Source organism: Eucalyptus grandis, chromosome 4, assembly GCF_016545825.1.
Source record: "Eucalyptus grandis isolate ANBG69807.140 chromosome 4, ASM1654582v1, whole genome shotgun sequence".
Taxonomy (NCBI): Eukaryota; Viridiplantae; Streptophyta; class Magnoliopsida; order Myrtales; family Myrtaceae; genus Eucalyptus; species Eucalyptus grandis.
Genome location: NC_052615.1, coordinates 18,312,948 through 18,333,040, shown reverse-complemented (window position 1 = coordinate 18,333,040; position 20,093 = coordinate 18,312,948). Strand labels below are relative to the sequence as shown.

Sequence of the window (20,093 nt, the reverse complement as noted above, 5' to 3'; positions counted from 1 at the left end):
CAGCACCATATTTCATCACAGTTCTGCAACAATCAGCCTAATTAGACCATCAAGGGCAAAACGGGGGTTCAAATAGCAGCGTAAGAAAATTCTATCTGCTTCGTTCCAAGGCAGACATTTACAAAGATTTTTTTTTTTTTTTCAAATTCAAGTTGGGAATTTTATGACAGTGTAGTGGAAGTTCTAGACATTGCTCCCTTGATCCTATGGAAGTAGAATTAAAGCTAATCATCAAGCTAAACATGAACTACAACTAGTACAAAACTTTACAGACTCGTCAAAACCCACAAGTTTCACCACCACGCAGAAGAAGTTGCCATAGCTCGATTCCTCCACCAGAGATAAAGAGCTCCATCCTTCTCTTCGATTCTATAATTCTCGTTATATTCCCTTAATAGATTTCTGACAGCATCAGTAACTGCAGAACTCAATGGGAACTGCTGAAACCCGGCCATCGTAAACCTTGACCTCCATTTCCCCAAAAGTTCATGCCTTTCAACCCTTTCCGTCGCCTCACAAGCTATCATGTTGACTATGTCCCTGGCGACACAATGCTGCTCCGCACTGATCCTTTGCTTGTCATCCCGTCGGCATGCTACATCAATTGACTCAAACATTGCGGTATAATAGTCCAAAGTCTCTATGAACCTTGATAGAATGGGCACGTGTTGGTTTTAGACTCTTGCTCCACGAGGGTGACCACCTTTGGGGATAGACTCTTAACCAATCTCAGCAGCCGATCGCGGTGATTATCGGTACTGACGCTTTCATCTGGCATGTGATGCAAAACAAAGGGAAAATTCACGGCTATAGCTTCGCCAGGTCGCACTCTGAGGTCCTCTCGTTCAACCTGACTTCCACACATGGCGGCAGCGTGGAACTCAAATGGCACTCCACACAACTCGGCAACCTTCTCTAGCCTCTTCCCGACAATGTCAAGCCCCCCTCCACGAGCGTGAGCTGACTGGGAGTCATCAACACCAGTGATGCGAATGAGAGGGGGCCCACCCGTTCGTCCTGCAAGGCCCTGGATAATAGGGATCCACTGGCTTCCTTGAGCGATCTGGAAGTCAATTATGTGGATTCTTGACTCGTACTTTATAGCTTCCCCAATTACAACATTTGCCGACTCGTAGGCAAACTTCCAGTATGGACAAATTTGATAGAGGATGGACATGTAAGACATCAATTCCGAGCCAGTGGGCTCTTTGCACTTGAGCTTTCTGTAGATTATGCTCCCAGATGATTCCAACCTCGCTCTAAGCCCTTCTAATAAGTAAGCACCCAACCGTTGGATTGGATCTCCTGAGACAGACACCATCCTCTCTAACACCTCCATCAAAGCAGCTGTCCTAGGCATGTCAGCTTCGGCAACTGCTTGTGCACAGACAATCAGCACTGTCCTTCAAATCCAATTTAGGGATCATCTCTATCATCTGACTTTACATCCCACTGCCCAGTTGACGTGAATTGGTGGCTCCCACTATTTAGGCAACAATTGCAGCTATCACTGATATCAGATTCAGGTCCAAGCAATGAATTTTCAATCTCCCTCAGCTTGTCCCACATCTGAGGGCCACCATTAGCCACTGAAGAACCGCTGATGGGCGACCCATAAAGATAGTCAGAAGAATGTTGTGCATCAGACACATAAGAGTGTGAACCTTGAGTTGAAAAGGGACTCCTATTAGATGCAACGCTCACAGCCGAAGGGGAATCGTACGAACCAAAACTGGAAACGGCTGGAGCAGAGTCGAGGGTGAAGTACTGCCCATCGTAACCCTGAATGGAGAAATTAGTCCCTTGGCTGCCAATGTCTGGACTAACATTGTTTTCCATGATCTGAAAATTGGATGAACAATAAGGGTCGATGTCTTGCACGGGTTGATGGTACAACCCATGGATGCCGGCTGAATTCTGGCGGTTGTGAGATGTTTGCATTTAGGAGGATTCCAGGTGATTGACTTGCAGATAATACTGGAAGCTTTCGAGCAGAATGTTTTATGTAATCCAGAACATCACTCAGGCCATAAGAACAAACATGGCAATCTCAAAACAAATGATCTGCTTTCACCGCGCCATAGAATTCCTTAATACGATACTCAGCAGCAACAGCAGCCAAGTGCTTCCTCAGACCAATTGCGTAAAAGTAGTAATATCTGAAACCACTGGGGAGAAAAGGTACAATGTCAATTACAATCATTGATCGCTCGAAACACCTCATCCACAAAGATGAACAAAATCAGTATCCAAACTAAAGGCACCATTCTCCTCTAGTAACTGGTGTAGTTTATTAAAGTCATAAACAAAAAGGGACAAAAAATCAAAAGAAGTATCAGCACAATGCATTAATCCCAATTACACAAATCACATGAAGGATTAGAAAAAAGCTACTACTTTAGCCACCATGTTCATTCCTTAACCTCTGCGATTGTTGAACCAAACAGTCAAAAAGAAAGAATGGGAAAAAAGAGAGAGAAAAAGGCATCTCATAGCGGCTGCAGAACCTAATGAGAGATGGCGGAAAATTTTTTATGCATACGAAGTTCTGATCAACAACAGGTTCCACTCAACAGATAGCCCTGCACTTTGGATCAAAAAGCTAGAAAGTTTGGCGCGTAAACCAGATCCCACCAGAAATCAACATGCGAATTCGATAAACAGAGAGCTTAATTTTGATTCCCGACCAAAATTAACCATAAAGAAGGTCAAAAGGAAGCCGAATTCATGCAAGATTTGCAATCTGGATGAGCCACATCAGCTGAGAAAACACCTCCCCGGAATTCCACGACATACCCATCTCACGAAATCACGAAAACAACATCTCGGCTCAATCAAGAACCCGTCAACCATGAAAAGATGCAAACTTTGTCCGGGCAAATCACACAAAAAGAGTAAACTTCAAAACAGAAAGCCCTCACACATCTTCGCGGAAAAACCACCACCCGTCTTTCAAATTCATCATCAATCAAGAACTCAAGAAAACATCAAATTGCTCACCTGGGTCACAGAACTCTCAGCTTCACCTCAGCTCAGCTCAGCTTCCCAACTCTTCAAGAACAAGAAACCACCAACTTCCCCCCTCTCTCTCTCTCTCTATCTCTCTGTCTCTCTCCTCTAAAAGTATGCATGTGTGGAGCTCTACACTCAACTTATAGGCTCTACCCCATATAAAAAAGATTGCCCTCTCCGGGTCAACAAAATTACACTGCCACCCCACGACGGGGACGACGCGAAATCACGCCACTGCCCCTGGCCAGAAGAATTTTTTTTTTTTCTCCGCGTGGTGGGGCTGAGCCGTGTGCGGGAGAGCTTCGCTTTCAGCTCACAAAGACAAAGCCTTTCGAAGTGACGTGCGGGACTGTAGCCAAGCAGCTTCCTCGGAACCCATGTCTCTCGGCAGAATTCGTCTGTTCTTGCCCGCGGATGATGGGAGGGGACCTCTGCCTTTAGGCCAAGTGTCTCTTTTGTCTGCTGTGGACACGAAGACTTCAACCGGTTTGCGAAAAATGTCAAAGAAAATAGCTTTTCCAAGTAATTCACCATGGTGGGGTTAGTTGAGATCAGCTTAGCTTGTGGGGGAGGAAGGAAAAAGTCTTTTGGAAAATTGTGGACTTTGTCTAGGGCTAACTTCTCCCCGGCATCGACAATTTTAAGATGAAGCTTTTTATCAGACACGGTTGACTGGTTGATCTTAGGGGAAGAAAAGGAACACCGAGGGGACAACCATAGACATGTGGCATGCTTCATTTGCCGCAACTCGATGATTTTCCATGTAATATTTTGACTTTGAATATCATAGACATCTTTGTAGTTTAACAGCTTTAACAAACTCCATGGCTATAAGTTTCAAATTGCTGAAACTCAATGATTATACGTGTTCAATTAATCCATATTTCTCTAATCTAATCAAACATAAGTCATTCATGTTGGGACAAGGATTATTTGGCCGTGATCTATCTTTCAAACATTCCATAATTTAACGAAGTTGGGATTATCCACTCAATCCTAATTAGGGGCAATTGGTTCTAAGATGGGTCTTCAGACCTAAAACCTGAAACCTACCTAATTAGAACCGATTCCCAATTTTTTGAACTTGAAACCTCGCCTATTTGCCTTAAAACCAAACTTGGAGCCTACCCAATCCTATTCCAAGGTGTACATGAGAACATGCTTTTCTTTTGTTCCTTTTTTTCATTTTATTTTTTACAACAAAATAATATAAGTAACTAAACAGTTTAAAGAAAAGAAATGCACAAGGGCGATCAACCAAAAGCGAGTTGGGAATGAGTGAAGGTCGTGAGGCTCAAACAAGTGAGGAGAAGGGCGAGTCGCGAGTTAGATAGGATCATAAAATGTTTAGATGAGATTGGAGAGAACAAAGAAAACTATGGTTTTTAGGCTTTATGATGCCGGTACCAAATTCCATGTCTAATTGGTTTGGTTCCCAGATAGTTCTTTCATCAAAATCGAAAATCTTACTAGTTTCAAAAATTTGGAGCAAGGAATCGAATTGATTCAAACAAGAACCTGAACTCAAGACTGGTTTTTTCCTCGAATTTTACAACGTTACTGCTGTCAATTTGGTCAAACACAAGATGCTTCAAAGTTCATCAAAGGTCCAAGAGTCGATGGTCGCGAGCAAAGCCCTAGGACAAGGGCGGCAAAGATGGAGATTCCACCGGACATAAGTCGGTTCGGTTCCAAATTCTTACATGGAAAGTCGTCGGGGAGCTCTCGAATCAACAGAAGCATCCGTGCGGTCAAAAAGATTAAGACAGGAAGTAGGGAATGGGAATCAGGGAGACCGCAACGTTGACGCTCGAACCTTCGTGGGGTTAGGGGGAGAGGGTGGCAAAACTGGGGGCGCTCTTCGCGGAATGCCGACACGGTTTCCGGAGGGGGGCGAGTCAAATGGCATTTTCGTAAATAGCCGGCAGGTCGGGGGCTCTTTCCTAATAAGCGCGTATGCCTAGACGGGTTGACGCGCCCCGCCCCCCTCCCCTCGCCTTCCTTCTTCGAAGCAGCTTTGCCACTCCAACTTTTTAAATTTAAAAAAAAAAAAAAAAAAGGCTTTTTATTTATGAAGAAGCAACAATAACAGTTTCTTCCCCCCCACCCCCCTTCCTTATAGTTATATAATGTTTTGTAATTATGCACTTTTTTTTTATATATTTATTTATGTGGGGACGAAGATGACGTGGAAATTGATGTTATTCTCGGAGTGTTTATTGATATAGTAAGCCGCGGTTTCTGATGCTGACATCACGCCTTACAAATTGCTCCGGAAAACGAGAGAGAAGTGTGTAAATATGTCTGGATAATATTAAATACTGTCTTGGCCTGTTTAATTAAAAGAGGAAAACCACCAAGAATTCTAAATTATGTCAACTGTGATACATTTGCCTTAAATTTTTTCTGTGACGTTCAGAATCCCGAAGTTGTAGTCACGTGACACAATTATCTTCCATTAGAATTCTACCAATGAGCAATGTTAATAATTTCCTTACATGATGGGGGAAGGCCAACAGCATTGACAAGACACCCCGTGACAACGACATCATTTTGGTTAGGAAATCATCTAACGAAATCTTGACATAGAGTAAATATATCATATAAGTATTCGAGTTTTTTATGATAAGGAAAAAAAATTCAAAGTAAACGTGCTCCAGTGTGTATATTTTGGGGTTTTTTTGTGATTTTTTCCTTAAATTAAGTGATCTATACAGATCGGCCGGCTTTAATCTGCACACAAAAGAGTCCATTTTTGTGATGTAACTCGACATAATTAATTAGGAAAAATTTGGGAAAAATGTTAATTCAATTGAACATCACTTTAAAAATAAGTCCGCGTCACTTCCAATAATGCGTGCCGCGGAGGATGTGACGCGATGAAATTGGAGAGGGAAGGAGCCGGGGCCCACTCCCCAGTAAACCGATGCCGCGTTCCCCCAAATCATTGTCAGCCGAACGGACCGTCGGCGGCGCGCCACGTGGAGGCTCCTCGGCCCCCGCCGTCCAGATCTGCGGTCATGATGACGCTGATGGTGGCGATGACGATGGCGACGATGATCATGAGGTAGGTAAGGGTGGACGTTTCTGTTGGTCAAAATGGAGGGCGTTGATTTAGCAGAAAAAAATTGAAGGAAAAATGGAAAAGTGGAACGCGACGAAACACCTCTCGGCTTATCTACACAAATGTCTATCTTTTGGCGGGGCTTTGGAGGTATGGACAAGAATCGGTATTTCGATTTCATTTGTACGGTTTGACATATTTCAATTTAGGGCCTAATTCCCTTGGAAAAATCCATAGCTTTAGATCCTTTCTTGGATTGTACTCTGAGTTCTTTTTCTCAATCTTCAACTTTCATCATAATATTAAATGCGCCGACACGATTCAAAGTACTATAACGTACTAATCACGCGTTGATTAGTACTATAGTCTACTGTTCATGTACAGTTTGGCGTTGTTCGACACTAGTCATAATACTGTAGCACTGCCTGAAAAATTAACATCAAGACCAATCAAATGCCCATTATTAGGACCCGCGTTGATTATCAACACCCTCACCAGACATTAGACTCCTGTCGATGGCGACTTTTTGGAGATTCACCAAGTCTTTAGCGATCTCTGGCCAAATAAACTCAATTGGTAAAATGCGAAAATAAAAATAAAATAAGATTATTATAAATTAAAATGTTTATAATTGAATCGACACAAACTCAATAAATATAAGACTTTTGTTATTTATCGGTCGTGACAAAATTTGAACATGTCTGTCATGTTCTTTAGACGGATTCCATTGGAATTTATTTAGTTTCCCTTATTGTACAAGCACTAAAACATCCTAGAATATTTTCACCAAATTTATTCCAAATCGCTGTACAGAAAGAGTTTGTAATTTTGCAAATCCCGGAAAGATGACGTGAACAGCATGAACACGACGCTCTCGCCCAATCATATGCCAGCTCAGAAAAAGTAGGAAAAAAGAAGAAGAGGAAATCGATGGCTTTAGTAAAAGCCAAGGGGAGTGTGATCGAGACTGGGATTGCGAACGGTTGCTTTCTTTGCCAGAACATTTTCCCCGACATTTTCCCATGGGGAAATTCCGATGCTTTCCTGGATTTTGCATGTGATCACTGATCACCAGCTCACCAACCGTACGTGCAAGCCAGAAAACAATCTGGAAAGCGTCCAAAATTTACCTGATTAGTCCTTAACTTGCCGTAGATACCTTAATCGAATTCTGAACTTTCCCTTTTGTTAATTTAGACCTGACATTATGGTAATACCCCACAAGCAGATTCAAAGGATTCCCATATCTAATTATAATATCCTGCATGACGTATCGGTTCCGTGCTCAACCCTAATTTTTGTAATTTTATACAACTTGTTATTTTTCTTTTTTTTTTCTTTTTTTGTTTCCCTTTGTATTTGGATTATACAAGAGCAATAAACAAAATGAATTAAAGCGGCAAGACACCAACTACTGGAAGGAGAATGTCGATAGAGATGGCGGGGGAATTCATGCCTAGTGGTGTCTCGTCTCATATGGGGCAAATTCTTTTCATTGGGAGTCGAGATTAACTCTGCCCTGTTACCGATAAGTAAGATTACATTTGAATTTTGCAAAAACTCTTAAAAGTAAATAAGCAAGGTGAAAAATTTGGGAAAAAAAAATTAGCATCCACACGATAATTTCATGTTTGTTTGGACAATTTCCATTCAAGAACACCGACAAGTGATTGAATAGGAGAAGAACTTTTGTAAGAGATCTTTGATGAGTGGACGGTGATGCTACAAGAAAGTTAAACAGGATCGAGTTAGGGAAAGAGGGAATCTCGAGGCTATCTTCCCCGTACACAAAAGAACCAATAAACAAAAACGCGGCAGCACCCTTATCTTGATGATGACGTCCATCGACATGGCAAGAGTGCTCGCTTTATACCTCAAAAATCAAAGGCATTTTCTTCTTTGCCTCTTGGGATGAAAGTTAATCAAGCATTTCTTCACATTCTTGAGCTGCTCAATACAGCTTTATATGATTAGTGGATGAGACTGTTTAAAGAGCTAAGGGAGATGCCGTTGATTGAATCCGGATCTACGAGCCAATCGCAATAATAAAAAAACACATGATTCTATCCGCAATGAAATGGGGTTGCAATGGCTATCGAATTGTTGGCTAGGTGCACATTACATATCTTTAAAGTACACAGTAACGTCCTTAGAATTTTTCTTTCTTTCTTTTCAATGAAATCGGGTTTTTATCGATATCTTAAATTTCTTTTGAAAAGACATTATATTGTCCATCGGCTCATGAGAATCCGACAATCATGTGTGCCGTCACTTGCGGTGTTAGCTCTAAGTAAAATTCGAGCTTGCCATGACTTTGTAAGAACTTATGGAGAAAGTAGCTGAGTCTTTCACTATCAATTTCGAATCTTTCTAACAAGATACAATGCGCGTCTAAAGTGTCCGATTTTTGTTTTCTTATAACTCTACAAAGTGGAAATCATGATCGATGCTATCCATTCGTCAATCGTACTTTGTATGACTGTGGAACGATTCGTGGTGAAGAATTCCTTAATCACCACGACTCTCTCTCTCTCTCTCCCTCGGCATGAAGGAGACTCTGAGGAAACAATAGCAAGTTCAAAAAACAAGCTACAACTTCTGTGCTTTCACTGGGATTGCGTCACCCATCAAGACGTGTGGGGACATGAGCTACGCCTTCGGCTACGACCATGTTCACGTCGGGGCTATAAAGATGAAATCTTTTGACCATACACTTTAATTATTGATGGCTTCCTTTTTTAACGTTACGAAAACGAAATCATCTCTCTCTGTCTTCCTCTCAACTTGCTGTTGGGGTCCAGTGTAATGCCCTAAAATGCAATTGTGGTCTCCAGCATTAAGACGTGGCTTTCATCTCCTCCACCGGAAACATGGGAAGAATATGTTAGGATGCATGTGTGAGTAAGTCGTATTAAAGAATACTACATTAGATAATTGATGTGTTAGTAAATAGTTAATGTATTATAATTAACTCATAACTCATCTGTCTTAAGTTTTTTAGTGAAGATGAATCATACTGAATGTGTTGACGAGATCAAACTTGCACTTTCTCTCGATGGTTTTCCTAACCGATGGTATCGGGTTCTGATGTGCGCTCCCAACAGAATGATATCTGCCTTTCGCACCCTCCCCACGTCATGGTTCTTGGGTGGGATGAGCTGAGAAGTCTTCCTTTTTGGATCCCCCTCCCCACCTTCCCTTTTCTTTTGCCCTTTTAAGCTAATGCTCCGAGCCGTGAACGCCATGGCGAATCGCATGTTGCCGACTTCTATCATCTTTGGTTTTCCACGCTAGAAAGTGAAAAGAAAAAGAAGAAGCTGCTCGCTTGAATGTGAGGTGACCCACTAATCGGTTCCTCCCCACCATCGATGGCGACCAAGAATTTACTTACCAGCCCGACACAATTCGCTCGGAAATCCCGTGGATTCGACGATAAGATTCTGATAAAGCTGACGGACGCCCTCTTGTCTTTCGGGAATGGCGCGATGCTCCTCGCTTTCGACTTCATGGTCCTGAGGAAGAGTCGGGTACAATCACGTGTGGAAATGACACCGACGACACGACCGCAGGAATGATTTCAGGGGCGATGCTCGCGTCGTTGTGTTTTACCCCGTGCAAAGGCTTTAGCTTAGCCACAAGAAGAAGATGGAGCATTGAATAACGTGTTCAAGATGCCAAATTGGTGAAATTGTCATCGGGCCGTGACGAGCCTTTTCATTAAGGTTAATGTTATACCTCATCAGTCATCACAACCCAAGAACCTGAGAGCTCCGTTAAGAGTTGCCCCGTTTTCTACATAATTCTAGTAAGCTAATAGGATTGCATTCCTTATTTCAACGTGCCGTTATCTACTCTAATCAACGCCTAATCGGGGAGAAAGCTTTTCTTCCCTCTCCTCCTAGGGAATATCCTCAAATTTCGCGTCTCAGAATTCAAAAACATACTAAAGTTGGAGCATTAAATGATGGGTTCAAAATGCCAAGAATGGTGAATTTGTCATTGGGTCGCAACGGGCCTTTTCGTGAATGTCTCTGCAAATTGGCCTTGAGCTCTCTAGCCATGGGCCTTACCCCTTAGGAAGGAACTAGCTAGCTAGGGTTTTAAGTTCATGGAAGGAGACCCTGCTTCGGACTTTTCTATATATATGTATGACCCCTCACCCTTCCAAGTATAGATCGAATGAATGCTCGCCGATCTTGGGTTTCGCTTCTTTCTTTGCTTGGTTCATGTTTTTTCTCTCTGTTTTCGTTTTTGGAAACTCTGCTGCGAGGAAGTCCTCGCATTTATTTGGAAAACGTTCGGAGCGAACGAAGTTGTCGGGAGTGTCTGCAGATTCCTGAACGGAACGTCGCAGAGATCAAAGGATGGACGGCGTCGAGGTCCTTCTCTTCGTCCGCCATCTTTGAGCGGGGACGTCTCATGTTCCATTGATGGCGTCTCTCTCTGTTCGATGTCAAGGTTGCCTTTTTAAGATCTCTAGTTCTGTCGGCTGTGTCAGATCATTTTTCGCTGGCTGCGCGCGGAGGAAATTTTCTGTTTCGTAGTCTTTCGCAGTCTTTTTATGAACTAAAAGCGTATCTTTCTCTCAAATTTTAGGTAAAAATCAAAATTTTGCTTGAGCTCTGTTTTTCTATTATTATTTTGTTATGGATAATACAGAGTATTGGTATTTCGGATGGCCTGTGACGAAAGCATTATGAGAAAACACACCATCTTTCGGGACTGAATGGCTGTCTTCAGCCTTGCTGACATTCTGCAATTCTGAGGCCTCCCCTGTTTGTTTAACTTTTTATGCACTAGAAGAAGATGCAGAGCATCCAAATTTGAGTTCATTTGATACACTAATGTAGATGCAGAGCATCCAAACTTGAGTTCATGATCACCTCCTGACAGAAAATGGAGCTGAATGAACCGACAGATGTGACGAAATTCAATGAATTGAGGAACCCAGAATTAGACGTTCGATAAGAACACACCTGATCTAATGAGGTAGAATGGACTCTTATGCAACTGCAAGAATCGGTCGAAAGAAGCGGATTGAGGTCAACATGAAACAGGAAAATAACATATATAGAGCTGATCAGATTTCTGACATGGACCGAGCGTAGTTATATACAAAAATCTTAGAAGAACCTTTGGCAAGTTCAGCATCAAAACGTTGAAATAGATGAACAAGACAGGACCCTCTGAAATCGAGCATTCCCCATTTACATAAACCCATCCCAATGGCACAATACTAAGATCTGTCTGGATAGCCATGGCATGACATCACAAAATACAAGTGCTAAGATTGCTGATTTGGAGCAATTGGTAAAATAAATTCCCACCAAAGCCTATGGTTTTACCCACACTGGACCTTCTGAGGCTGAGATTCTAGGACTATTCTTGTCGTCTCAATGACCGCTTGCCCGCTTACATAGTGCTGCCGGCAAACGGGCATGTATACATCAGCGCCACCAATTACTTCTGTCTGCGTCTCACCGGTCTTTCTAAGGGTGAAGTAAGCACGTTTTCCACAAAGTTCACATCGGGCACTCAACTTGGTGACAGAATCGGCTAAAGGAATTATGTCGAGCACAGAACCAAAACTCCTCCTGGCAACCCAACAAGTCAACCATCGTAAGGGATTTTAAGAAAGTATTTTATTGTCAAATCAAGGCATTGATCGAAAGAAGAGGTGAAGAGATAGTTGGGTTACTACCTCAAATAGTCACCGTCCAGCCCAGCAACCACTAGAATCTTGCCATCACAATCAGCAGCTTCACGGCAAAAGTCATAAAGGTCCTCAAAAAATTGAGCTTCATCTATACCAATGACATCTAGCTGCGAAAATGAATACACATTTTCTGAACTTACTGGAAAAAAGGTCCTTAGAGTAGAGCCTTGATGATAACCATCGAAGCACAGAAACATATATCAACAAGGATAATATACTTCATGAATTGCCAGTTGCCAGTCATTCTGCATCAAAGATATGTTTATTCAAATAATACACTTCCTTTGCAATACCTGATCATAAGCATTAAGGCCGAATGTTTCTTTAAATGAAGACAAATCTTTCAACGCCAAACACTGGAATTTCACCCCATCATGAGTCACGATAGAATCCAATCCATATCTTGTATCCTTGCTTGATTTGATAACAGCTACGCTTCTGCACAAAGAAGACAGATAAAGGTTCAGAACAACACAAATGTGTTAGTGAGAGGACAACAAGGCTGTTTTTGCACCATTGCAGTTAGAGATATTAGAATTCGTTCTGAATTCCCATAGACATTAAGAGCATGGTAAGTGCACAACTTAGGTAGACACATGTAGTTGGTGGGTTTGTATTAAACAATCCACTGAGAATTCAAAAAACTATGTTGATCTAGTAAAATGGAAACTACTTTGTAGATATAGGTGCCTTCTAAGCACTCAACATGCACACCATATCAGCACTGCATGCTGGTCAATCTGCCAAGGCCAAGTTGATGGCAGTGTTTGGATGATAAACTAGCTCCAAAACGTCAACCGGCCATAAAGAAAGCTCCATATGCAAAACAAGACTGGACATCAAAAGCTCTCAACATTGACTGAAAATGCAATGACCAAGCATAGCATAATCAACCAACAATGGATAAATTTTGATTGCACCCCTCATACCTCACAATCTGCAATACATCCATAAAAAGAACTCCATTGCCAATACACCCCACCAGCATGGGGAGCAGAAACCATAATACAGAATTATAAGCTCCTTCTCCCTAAGTCAAGTTAATCAGCATCTATGTCAGGAACAAATCCAATATCCTTTAAGATGCATGTCACTTGTTTAATTGTCTCACATATCTCTCTGGCCGTCTCATGAGAGCGGTCACCCTTGTGGAAAGTATGCATCTTCTCTTTCACTTCAATTCTGCTATAAGCAGGCTCTTTCATCATGCCTATATTCTTCATTACTTCCCAAACCTCTGCAACCTTATCCCATAAACCAAAGGTAGCGTAGCCATTAGCTAAGACAACATATTTTCCAGCATTTTCTGGCTCTAATTCTAAGTATCTTTTGGCTGCAATTTTTAGGAGGTCCATGTTTCCATGAGTCCTAGAAGCCCCAAGAAGTGACCCCCAAATTACTGGGTGCTCAACGCAGGGAGAGTTCAAAACTAACTCATAAGCCTCTCCCAACCTACCAGCACGCCCTAAAATATCCACCATTGTGGCATAGTGTTGCCCTCTAGGTTGAATGCCATATTGTTTAGCCATCAAGTTAAAGTATGCCCGACCTTCATCTACCAAACCTCCATGGCTGCATGCAGAAAGTACTGCAAGAAACGTAACATAATTTGGCTTAAACCCTTCATCTAGCATCTTTTGAAAGGAATCCAAAACTTCTGTCACTTTACCATGTTGGCCATATCCGGATATCAAAGCAGTCCAAGTCACAACATTTCTCTCCAAAGATCTATCGAACGCTCTTTGTCCATCAGCTAGACTACTGCATTTGAAGTACATATCAATGAGTGCACTACTAACTACAACATTTTCCTTCATATGACTCTTTATCATAACAGAATGTGCTCGCTTCCCATGTTCCAATGTTGCTAATGATGAACACGCTCGAAAAACTGATGCAAAGGTATATTGATCTGGAATCAAGCCATTGCTTCTCATCTCATAATAAAGATTCAAGCCAATCTCCAAGCCACCCTTTTGCACATACCCTGCTATCATGGCATTCCAAGAAATTGAGCTTTTAGTATTTAACTTGCTGAACAATATGTTCGCAGTATTAAGATCTCCCAGCTTAGTGTACAATATCAGCAATTTAGTCTTCATATATGCATCTGGAACATATCCAACAACCACCATTTGGGCATGGACTATCCTTCCATTCTCATATGCTTTGCTGTATATACATTCTTGCACCAGAAGAGCATATGTCTCTGCATCCACCTGAACCCCAGTGTTACAGAGGAGCCTGACAGCTTCTGTCAGCCTTCCACAATAACAAAGACCCCTCAATGTTCTATCCAGCTGGAGGAAGTCCTTTCGCGGATCAACCTGTAAGCTGGGAATATCTCGCAAGTGACTACAGCACTCCACAAATGGAACAACATAACAGAAAGATCTTTTGTTTTGGAAATTTTTACCACTACATGCATAGGAAGAAAGCATACTGAGCTATTTACGAATAATTCTTCCTCAACGTGGATCAGAGACTAGACGTATCCCCAGTTCACAGATTACAAACTTTGGTCTTACTTACTTCCCTATATCCTAATGAGTAGTACAATCATGAAGGTGATCCCGTGGTACCTGCCACGAGATTTTCCATATCTTGTTGCCCTTAATTCAGTTGCAGATCAGCAAACATATACATGAAGTACCTTGTGATGGCAATTGTCATAAAATCTGTCGGAAATACATTGCATAGCAGATTGCATTGATTGCTGAAAGCTTCCAAACTGAAAACAAGACAATTAAACACCTCTACAATCCCATATTTCAAAATGCTTTCTAATGTCCGCTTGTTGGGAGATGCTATAGCTGATAATGTGAACTGTGACCATCCATGGCATAACAGTCCGGAAAATGAAGGAGCTCCTACTTGAAAATACCATAATGTAATATTCATTACTTGAATTGGCTATCCTCTTCCTATAACCCCTAAAATACCAAAAGACTAACAGCCCAGAGAAGTACAGAGATCCATCCAAAAATCCAACTTTACAGAGAGCACAATGAGAAACAAGCTAAATAACTGCAGACAAATTTACAAGCAGCACGATGGACTTACCCAACATTACTAGCAAGTCATCCATAGCCAACGTCAAACATTAACAGCAAGAAAGCTAACAACATTCAGCATCGCAGAAAAGAACAAAAGTTCAAATACCTCCCGCTGCTGCTCTCTAACTCGATCCTCCGAAGCAAGCTGGTGGTCTTCCCGGCGAACATGGGGCCCACGATGACGTGGACCTCGCCGGAAGAGGGCGAGCGAGGAGCACCCATTTGCGGGCTCCCATGGAGGCAGCGAATGGCGGGCTTGCCCGAGCATGGTTTGAGCCGGAGGCTGCGAAAGTTCGAATTTTTAAGAGCGAAGATCGACGAATTGGAGGAAGAGAGAGGAAGAGAGAAGGTGGGTCTGGACAGGCGAGCGGAGAACGCTGCGAAGGTTGGGGAGATGAGAGTCTTCATCCTCAGAAGAGATGACATAGAGAGAGGGAAGGAGGGAGGGAGGGAGGGAGGTTTTTGGTTTGGTTGTGTTGGACTGGGGTTAGGGTTTTAGGATGTGGAGGGAAAGCAAGAGGAGGAAGAAATTCTTGGATTATGGCGCATAAGTCAGGCAGGCTGTCCTGAAAACATCATTATGGAGTTTTCTTTCTATTGAAAATTAAGGATGAACAGTTCCGGGTTCGACTGAATTAAATCAAAAAGGTCAGTCTTGATTCGATTCCTGAACTAGATCAATCTGGTTTAGAGTTTTGACAATTTTCCTTCGAAGGAAATAGAAAGATTTTCAAAAGAAAATAAATTGGTTGCCGCATCTGAAATCGAGAGGTGGACCAATTATTCCCAATTTCAAAAGAAACCGTCTAAAATGGGGTGATTTAATTCAGTCCAATAAATGTGAATTCACCTGGCAAACTTGGACATTACGCGATGTATTGTACAGATATTCCCTACTCTGCAGATAAACATGAGGGAAGAGATAAGATGGCCTATGGCCCATGGCTCCGAGCTGAAGTAAAACTGCATAGTCCTTACTGGAAACTTTTTTATGAATCCCCAACCTCGGCGAGCGATGACGATGAAGTTATTCACGAAACTCCTCCTACAAGGATTCCAACTCAAATTACTTCGCCTCCTCCATCTATGGTGTCGATGAAAATTTACAAAGGGTGTCCGAAGATTACCGCGACGACAGTCTCCAGCCCTTCGGTTTCCATTCCTCACACATTGGTCATGCCTAGTACAGCCCTTGTTCTTTGCGACCAAAAGCTAAAGGTGTACAATTCTCAACTATGGAAAGCAAAACATCAAGGAAAATAACTAATCCTCGCTCAAAACCCCTTCTTGGATTAGCTAAAAAACAGAGACGATACAATCCATATGAATCTAAGAATATTATCCTGGAGGAAGCTTCTGACCTTAATTTGCTGGATGCGCCTGTTTTCCTTGCATCGGAAACTGCAGATCGGGCTCTGGTGGCTGGCCCTAAACAGCCACCAGTTCACAAATGAAGCTCATTTGTTGGAACTGTCAGGGTTTGGGCAATCCCCTGACAGTTCGAGCCCTGCGGGTCATGATGACCGTAGAAAAGCCCGATGTAATTCTACTCATGGAGACTAAAAATTCTGTAGCAAAGCTGAAGCAAGTTCAACAAATCCTTACCTTTTCTCATTCCTATTTTGTTGATCCAGTGGGTGTGGCGGGCGGCTTAGCAGCATTCTGGAATAATCCCATCTCTTTAAAGGTCATCACAAAGAACTCAATATTGGTTAGACATGATTTGTGAGTTAGGCCACTATCAACGGACAATTCGTCTTACCTTTCTTCATGCTCCGACTGATTTCCAGCAACGTCAAGTGGTATGGGACGATCTTCGGCATATTTACTCCCACAATATTCTGCCGTGGCTCTGTGCGGGGGATTTCAACGATGTACTCTACCCATGGGAGAAGTTTGGTAAACGACCTGCATTGCAACATCGAATGCAATCATTCCGCACTATGTTAGATGATTGTGCATTCACTGAATTAGAAAGTAAAGGTTGTAAATTTACCTGGTTAAATAATCGAGTTGGTGAGGAGCTGGTCAAAGCAAAGTTGGACCGTATGGTATGTTCGATGAACGGCGTTTCATGTTTCTGCAAGGAAGTCATTGCTCGCCGCCCGTGGGTTGACCATTGTCCCCTGTGCTTGATACATCACCACTTCGCCTAAAGTGAGTAGATCCTTTGTTTTTGAGGCCTTACGGGTGATGACCCCGAATGCAGCCAACTTATCTCGAAGTATGGAAATCAGTGACTCACGATATGCGATTTTACCGGAATGTCGGCAAAGTGACAATAGCACTTCAAAGATGGAGCCGTCGGAAATTCTCCAATGGTCATCATCATCTTCTTACCCTGCGAGGACAAATTACAACATCTCATTAATCGGCATTCTCCGGTTGATAAGAAACAGGTCTTGCTTTTAAAAGATGAAATTCAACAAGTCTGGCATAGGGAGGAACAATATTGGGCCTTACGCTCTCGAATTAAATGGCTCAAATGGGGCGACAAAAATACTCGTTTCTTTCATGCATCAACTATTCAGCGTCGCCAACGAAATCGTATCACTATTTTACAAGATGAAAATCAGCAGTGGATACGAGACTTACCAGGACTTCAGCTGATGACACTCTCCTATTTTTCCAGGCTCTATACTTCAGAGGGATCTCGTAACTACCTCCCGCTCCTCGACCAGTGCAAGTCAGTGGTATCTCCGGAGATGAATCATAAGCTCACAGCTGCTCTCACCTTTGAGGAGGTTCGCCAGGCTACCTTCCAAATGGCTGCCAATAAAGCTCCGGGACCAGATGGCTTAACCGGCCTGTTTTATCAAGAGCATTGGGAAACGATTAAAGATACAGTCTATTTGCATTAGTCCGAATTTCATGCTTTTAACGAAATGCCTCGTGTCTCAACCAAACTATCCTTACCCTCATTCCCAAAGTTTCCCAACCCGAAACATTGGATCAATATCGTCCCATAAGTTTATGTAACTTTGCATACAAAGTTATATCCAAGGTGCTTTCTAATCGTCTCAAACCCTTGTTGCCTGATATTATTTCTAAAGAACAATCTGCGTTTGTCCAAGGCCGCCAGATCCAAGATAATATCCTAATTGTTCAAGAAGTTCTCCATCATTTCCGTACACACCACACCTCCAAGAATTTTAGTGCTATTCTGAAAACAGATATGAAAAAAGCCTATGACGAATCGAATGGGATTTCTTACGAGATTACCTACTTAAGCTTGGCTTCCATCCAAGATGGGTCAATTGGATTATGTTATGTGTTACTTCCTCCTCACTCGGTGTGAAATTTAATGGTGAAATCCTACCCTATTTCTCTCCATCTCGCGGTTTACGCCAAGGTGATCCCATCTCCCCTTATCTATTTATTCTTGTGGCGGACCTTTTATCACTGTTAATTACTCAAGCTATCAGTTTTGGGCACCTTAAAGGCTTGCGGTTGACTCGATGGTGTCCTACATTATCGCACTTATTTTTTGCTGATGATGCCATATTCTTTTTAGCTGGCACAACTTCGAGGAAAGTCACAATTTAGCAAACATTTTAAATCTTTATTGTGTGGCTACTTGGTCGATTAATTAATCGTAACAAGTACGGCCTTATCTTTTCCAAGAACTGTCCTATTACTTTACAGCAAAATATGGTCAAGAGCTTAGGGTTCCTATTCGCAAGGGAGGGAAGTATTTAGGCCTACCGTCAGATTGGGGCGGTTCTAGAAAAGAAATGTTCTCATGGATTATTGCCCGAGTGAATGCTAAGCTTGAGGGATGGAAGGAGAAGTTCATATCTAAGGGGGGGAAGGAAATTCTAATCAAATACATTATTCGAGGCTATTCCTCGGTATGCTATGATGATTTTTCATTTGCCTATTTCTATCTGTTCATCTATTGAGAAGTGTATCGCGAGATTACGGTGGCGTACTAATCGGCGAAGGGAGGGGTACATTGGAAGCGATGGGAGGTTTTGAAAACTCAGAAACTTCAAGGGGGTATGGGTTTCCGTGATCTACTCTCTTTGAATAAGGCACTCTTGGGAAAACAAGCCTGGCGTCTATTAACTACTCCTGACTCACTATGGGGATCTTTGTTCAAAGCTTTGTATTTTTCGATCGCTGGTTTTTGTCGGCTGTCAGGAAATAGGCCGTCTTGGGGGTGGCGGAGTATCCTACACGGCGGGGACTCTATTCTACCTAATCTTCGCCGATGCATTTGGGAATGGGGCTTCTATTCGTATTCGGGAGATTCTTTGGTTACCCATGGGACCTATTTATGGACCTAGAGCTCAATCCGAACCGAGTTAGGTGGCGGACATTATAGATCAGGATACCCAATCCTGGAAGATTCCTCTAATTCGGGATTTTTTTGATGAACAAGTGCTTCAAGAAATTCTATCAGTAACTATTCGACCCTTATTTTCTGAAGACAGAATTATTTGGTCAGCAACGACGACTGGTACCTACTCGGTTAAAAGCAACTATTATGCAATAAAATCAGACAGCCAATCACAAGCATCACAGGTTTCAACTTCTTACCCGAACCATCAGAGTCTCTGGCGACAAATATGGTCGATGAAGACTCTTCCAAAGATCCGAAGCTTCCTCTGGTCTGTCTGCCATAATGCCCTCGCCACCCGAGCTAATCTTTTCAACCGGCGGATTGTTCAAGACCCCTTGTCCACTTTGCTTTGCAACTCCGTCCCCGAAACAATTGAGCATTTGCTTCTTCGGTGTTCATGGACGAATTCCATTTGGTCCCACTCACAACTCGCTTTATCCGGCTCTCTGTCCGATCCCGATATTGTTCGGTGGCTCATTAACCATATCCCGTTACCCGATCCTCGCACGCCCTTGCTGTCGTTGCCACCATCTTTTGGCAGATCTGGAAGAAAAGGAACCATTTTATTTTTCGGAATCATCGTCCGAATCCCTCCATGGTAGTGGAATCGGCTCTGGCTCAACTATCCGCATATCAGTCCTCTGCTGTCTGCACCCATCGATCGAGCTTCGGATCTGGCCTTCACTCTGTTCCACCTGATCGGCTTTGGCGACCTCCGGCAAGGGCGTCCTCAAATGCAATATTGACGGAGTTATCAACAACACAAGTTAGAAGGATCTATGGCCAGTATACGTCGTGATGATCGGGGCAAACTTACGATATTTACTCACGCTGTTTTCAAGCATCTTCACCTTTTGAGTCGGAGCTTCGGGCCCCGAATTTGTCTCTCCAACATCTCTA

General features: G+C 42.6%; 3 protein-coding genes, 2 long non-coding RNA genes and 1 other non-coding gene across 6 annotated transcripts; 1 reads left to right on the top strand and 5 right to left on the bottom strand.

Annotated features, from left to right (window-relative positions):
• Window positions 1–24: 24 nt before the first annotated feature.
• On the bottom strand, window positions 25–3,156 carry LOC104441491 (scarecrow-like protein 13). The gene is given in 5 exon segments (XM_010054643.3): window positions 25–655; window positions 658–1,399; window positions 1,401–1,460; window positions 1,462–2,168; window positions 3,001–3,156. Coding segments are annotated over 4 exon segments (1,644 nt in total). The 5' UTR covers window positions 1,942–2,168; window positions 3,001–3,156; the 3' UTR covers window positions 25–293.
• Window positions 3,157–10,752: 7,596 nt separating this feature from the next.
• Window positions 10,753–10,846, top strand: LOC120293030. The gene has a single exon (XR_005550690.1). It is a non-coding gene; the product is annotated as a small nucleolar RNA SNORD96 family (small nucleolar RNA).
• Window positions 10,847–11,113: 267 nt separating this feature from the next.
• LOC104441490 (thymidine kinase a) lies at window positions 11,114–15,411 on the bottom strand. Its single transcript, XM_010054642.3, has 4 exons — window positions 14,955–15,411; window positions 12,086–12,230; window positions 11,778–11,899; window positions 11,114–11,670 (listed from the first exon to the last, which is right to left on the bottom strand). Exons 1-4 carry the CDS (start codon window positions 15,272–15,274, stop codon window positions 11,418–11,420), a joined length of 840 nt encoding a protein of 279 aa, XP_010052944.2. The 5' UTR covers window positions 15,275–15,411; the 3' UTR covers window positions 11,114–11,417.
• Window positions 12,020–14,934, bottom strand: LOC108959018 (pentatricopeptide repeat-containing protein At4g16470). Its single transcript, XM_018872142.2, has 3 exons — window positions 12,722–14,934; window positions 12,161–12,230; window positions 12,020–12,037 (listed from the first exon to the last, which is right to left on the bottom strand). The coding sequence occupies exon 1, from the start codon at window positions 14,231–14,233 to the stop codon at window positions 12,833–12,835; it is 1,401 nt and encodes a 466-aa protein (XP_018727687.2). The 5' UTR covers window positions 14,234–14,934; the 3' UTR covers window positions 12,020–12,037; window positions 12,161–12,230; window positions 12,722–12,832.
• Window positions 15,412–16,208: 797 nt separating the features above from the next.
• LOC120292729 lies at window positions 16,209–16,933 on the bottom strand. The gene is made up of 4 exons (XR_005550329.1): window positions 16,845–16,933; window positions 16,611–16,756; window positions 16,454–16,527; window positions 16,209–16,355 (listed from the first exon to the last, which is right to left on the bottom strand). It is a non-coding gene; the product is annotated as an uncharacterized LOC120292729 (long non-coding RNA).
• Window positions 16,934–17,100: 167 nt separating this feature from the next.
• LOC120292717 lies at window positions 17,101–19,522 on the bottom strand. The gene is made up of 3 exons (XR_005550318.1): window positions 19,391–19,522; window positions 17,444–17,655; window positions 17,101–17,189 (listed from the first exon to the last, which is right to left on the bottom strand). It is a non-coding gene; the product is annotated as an uncharacterized LOC120292717 (long non-coding RNA).
• Window positions 19,523–20,093: the final 571 nt, after the last annotated feature.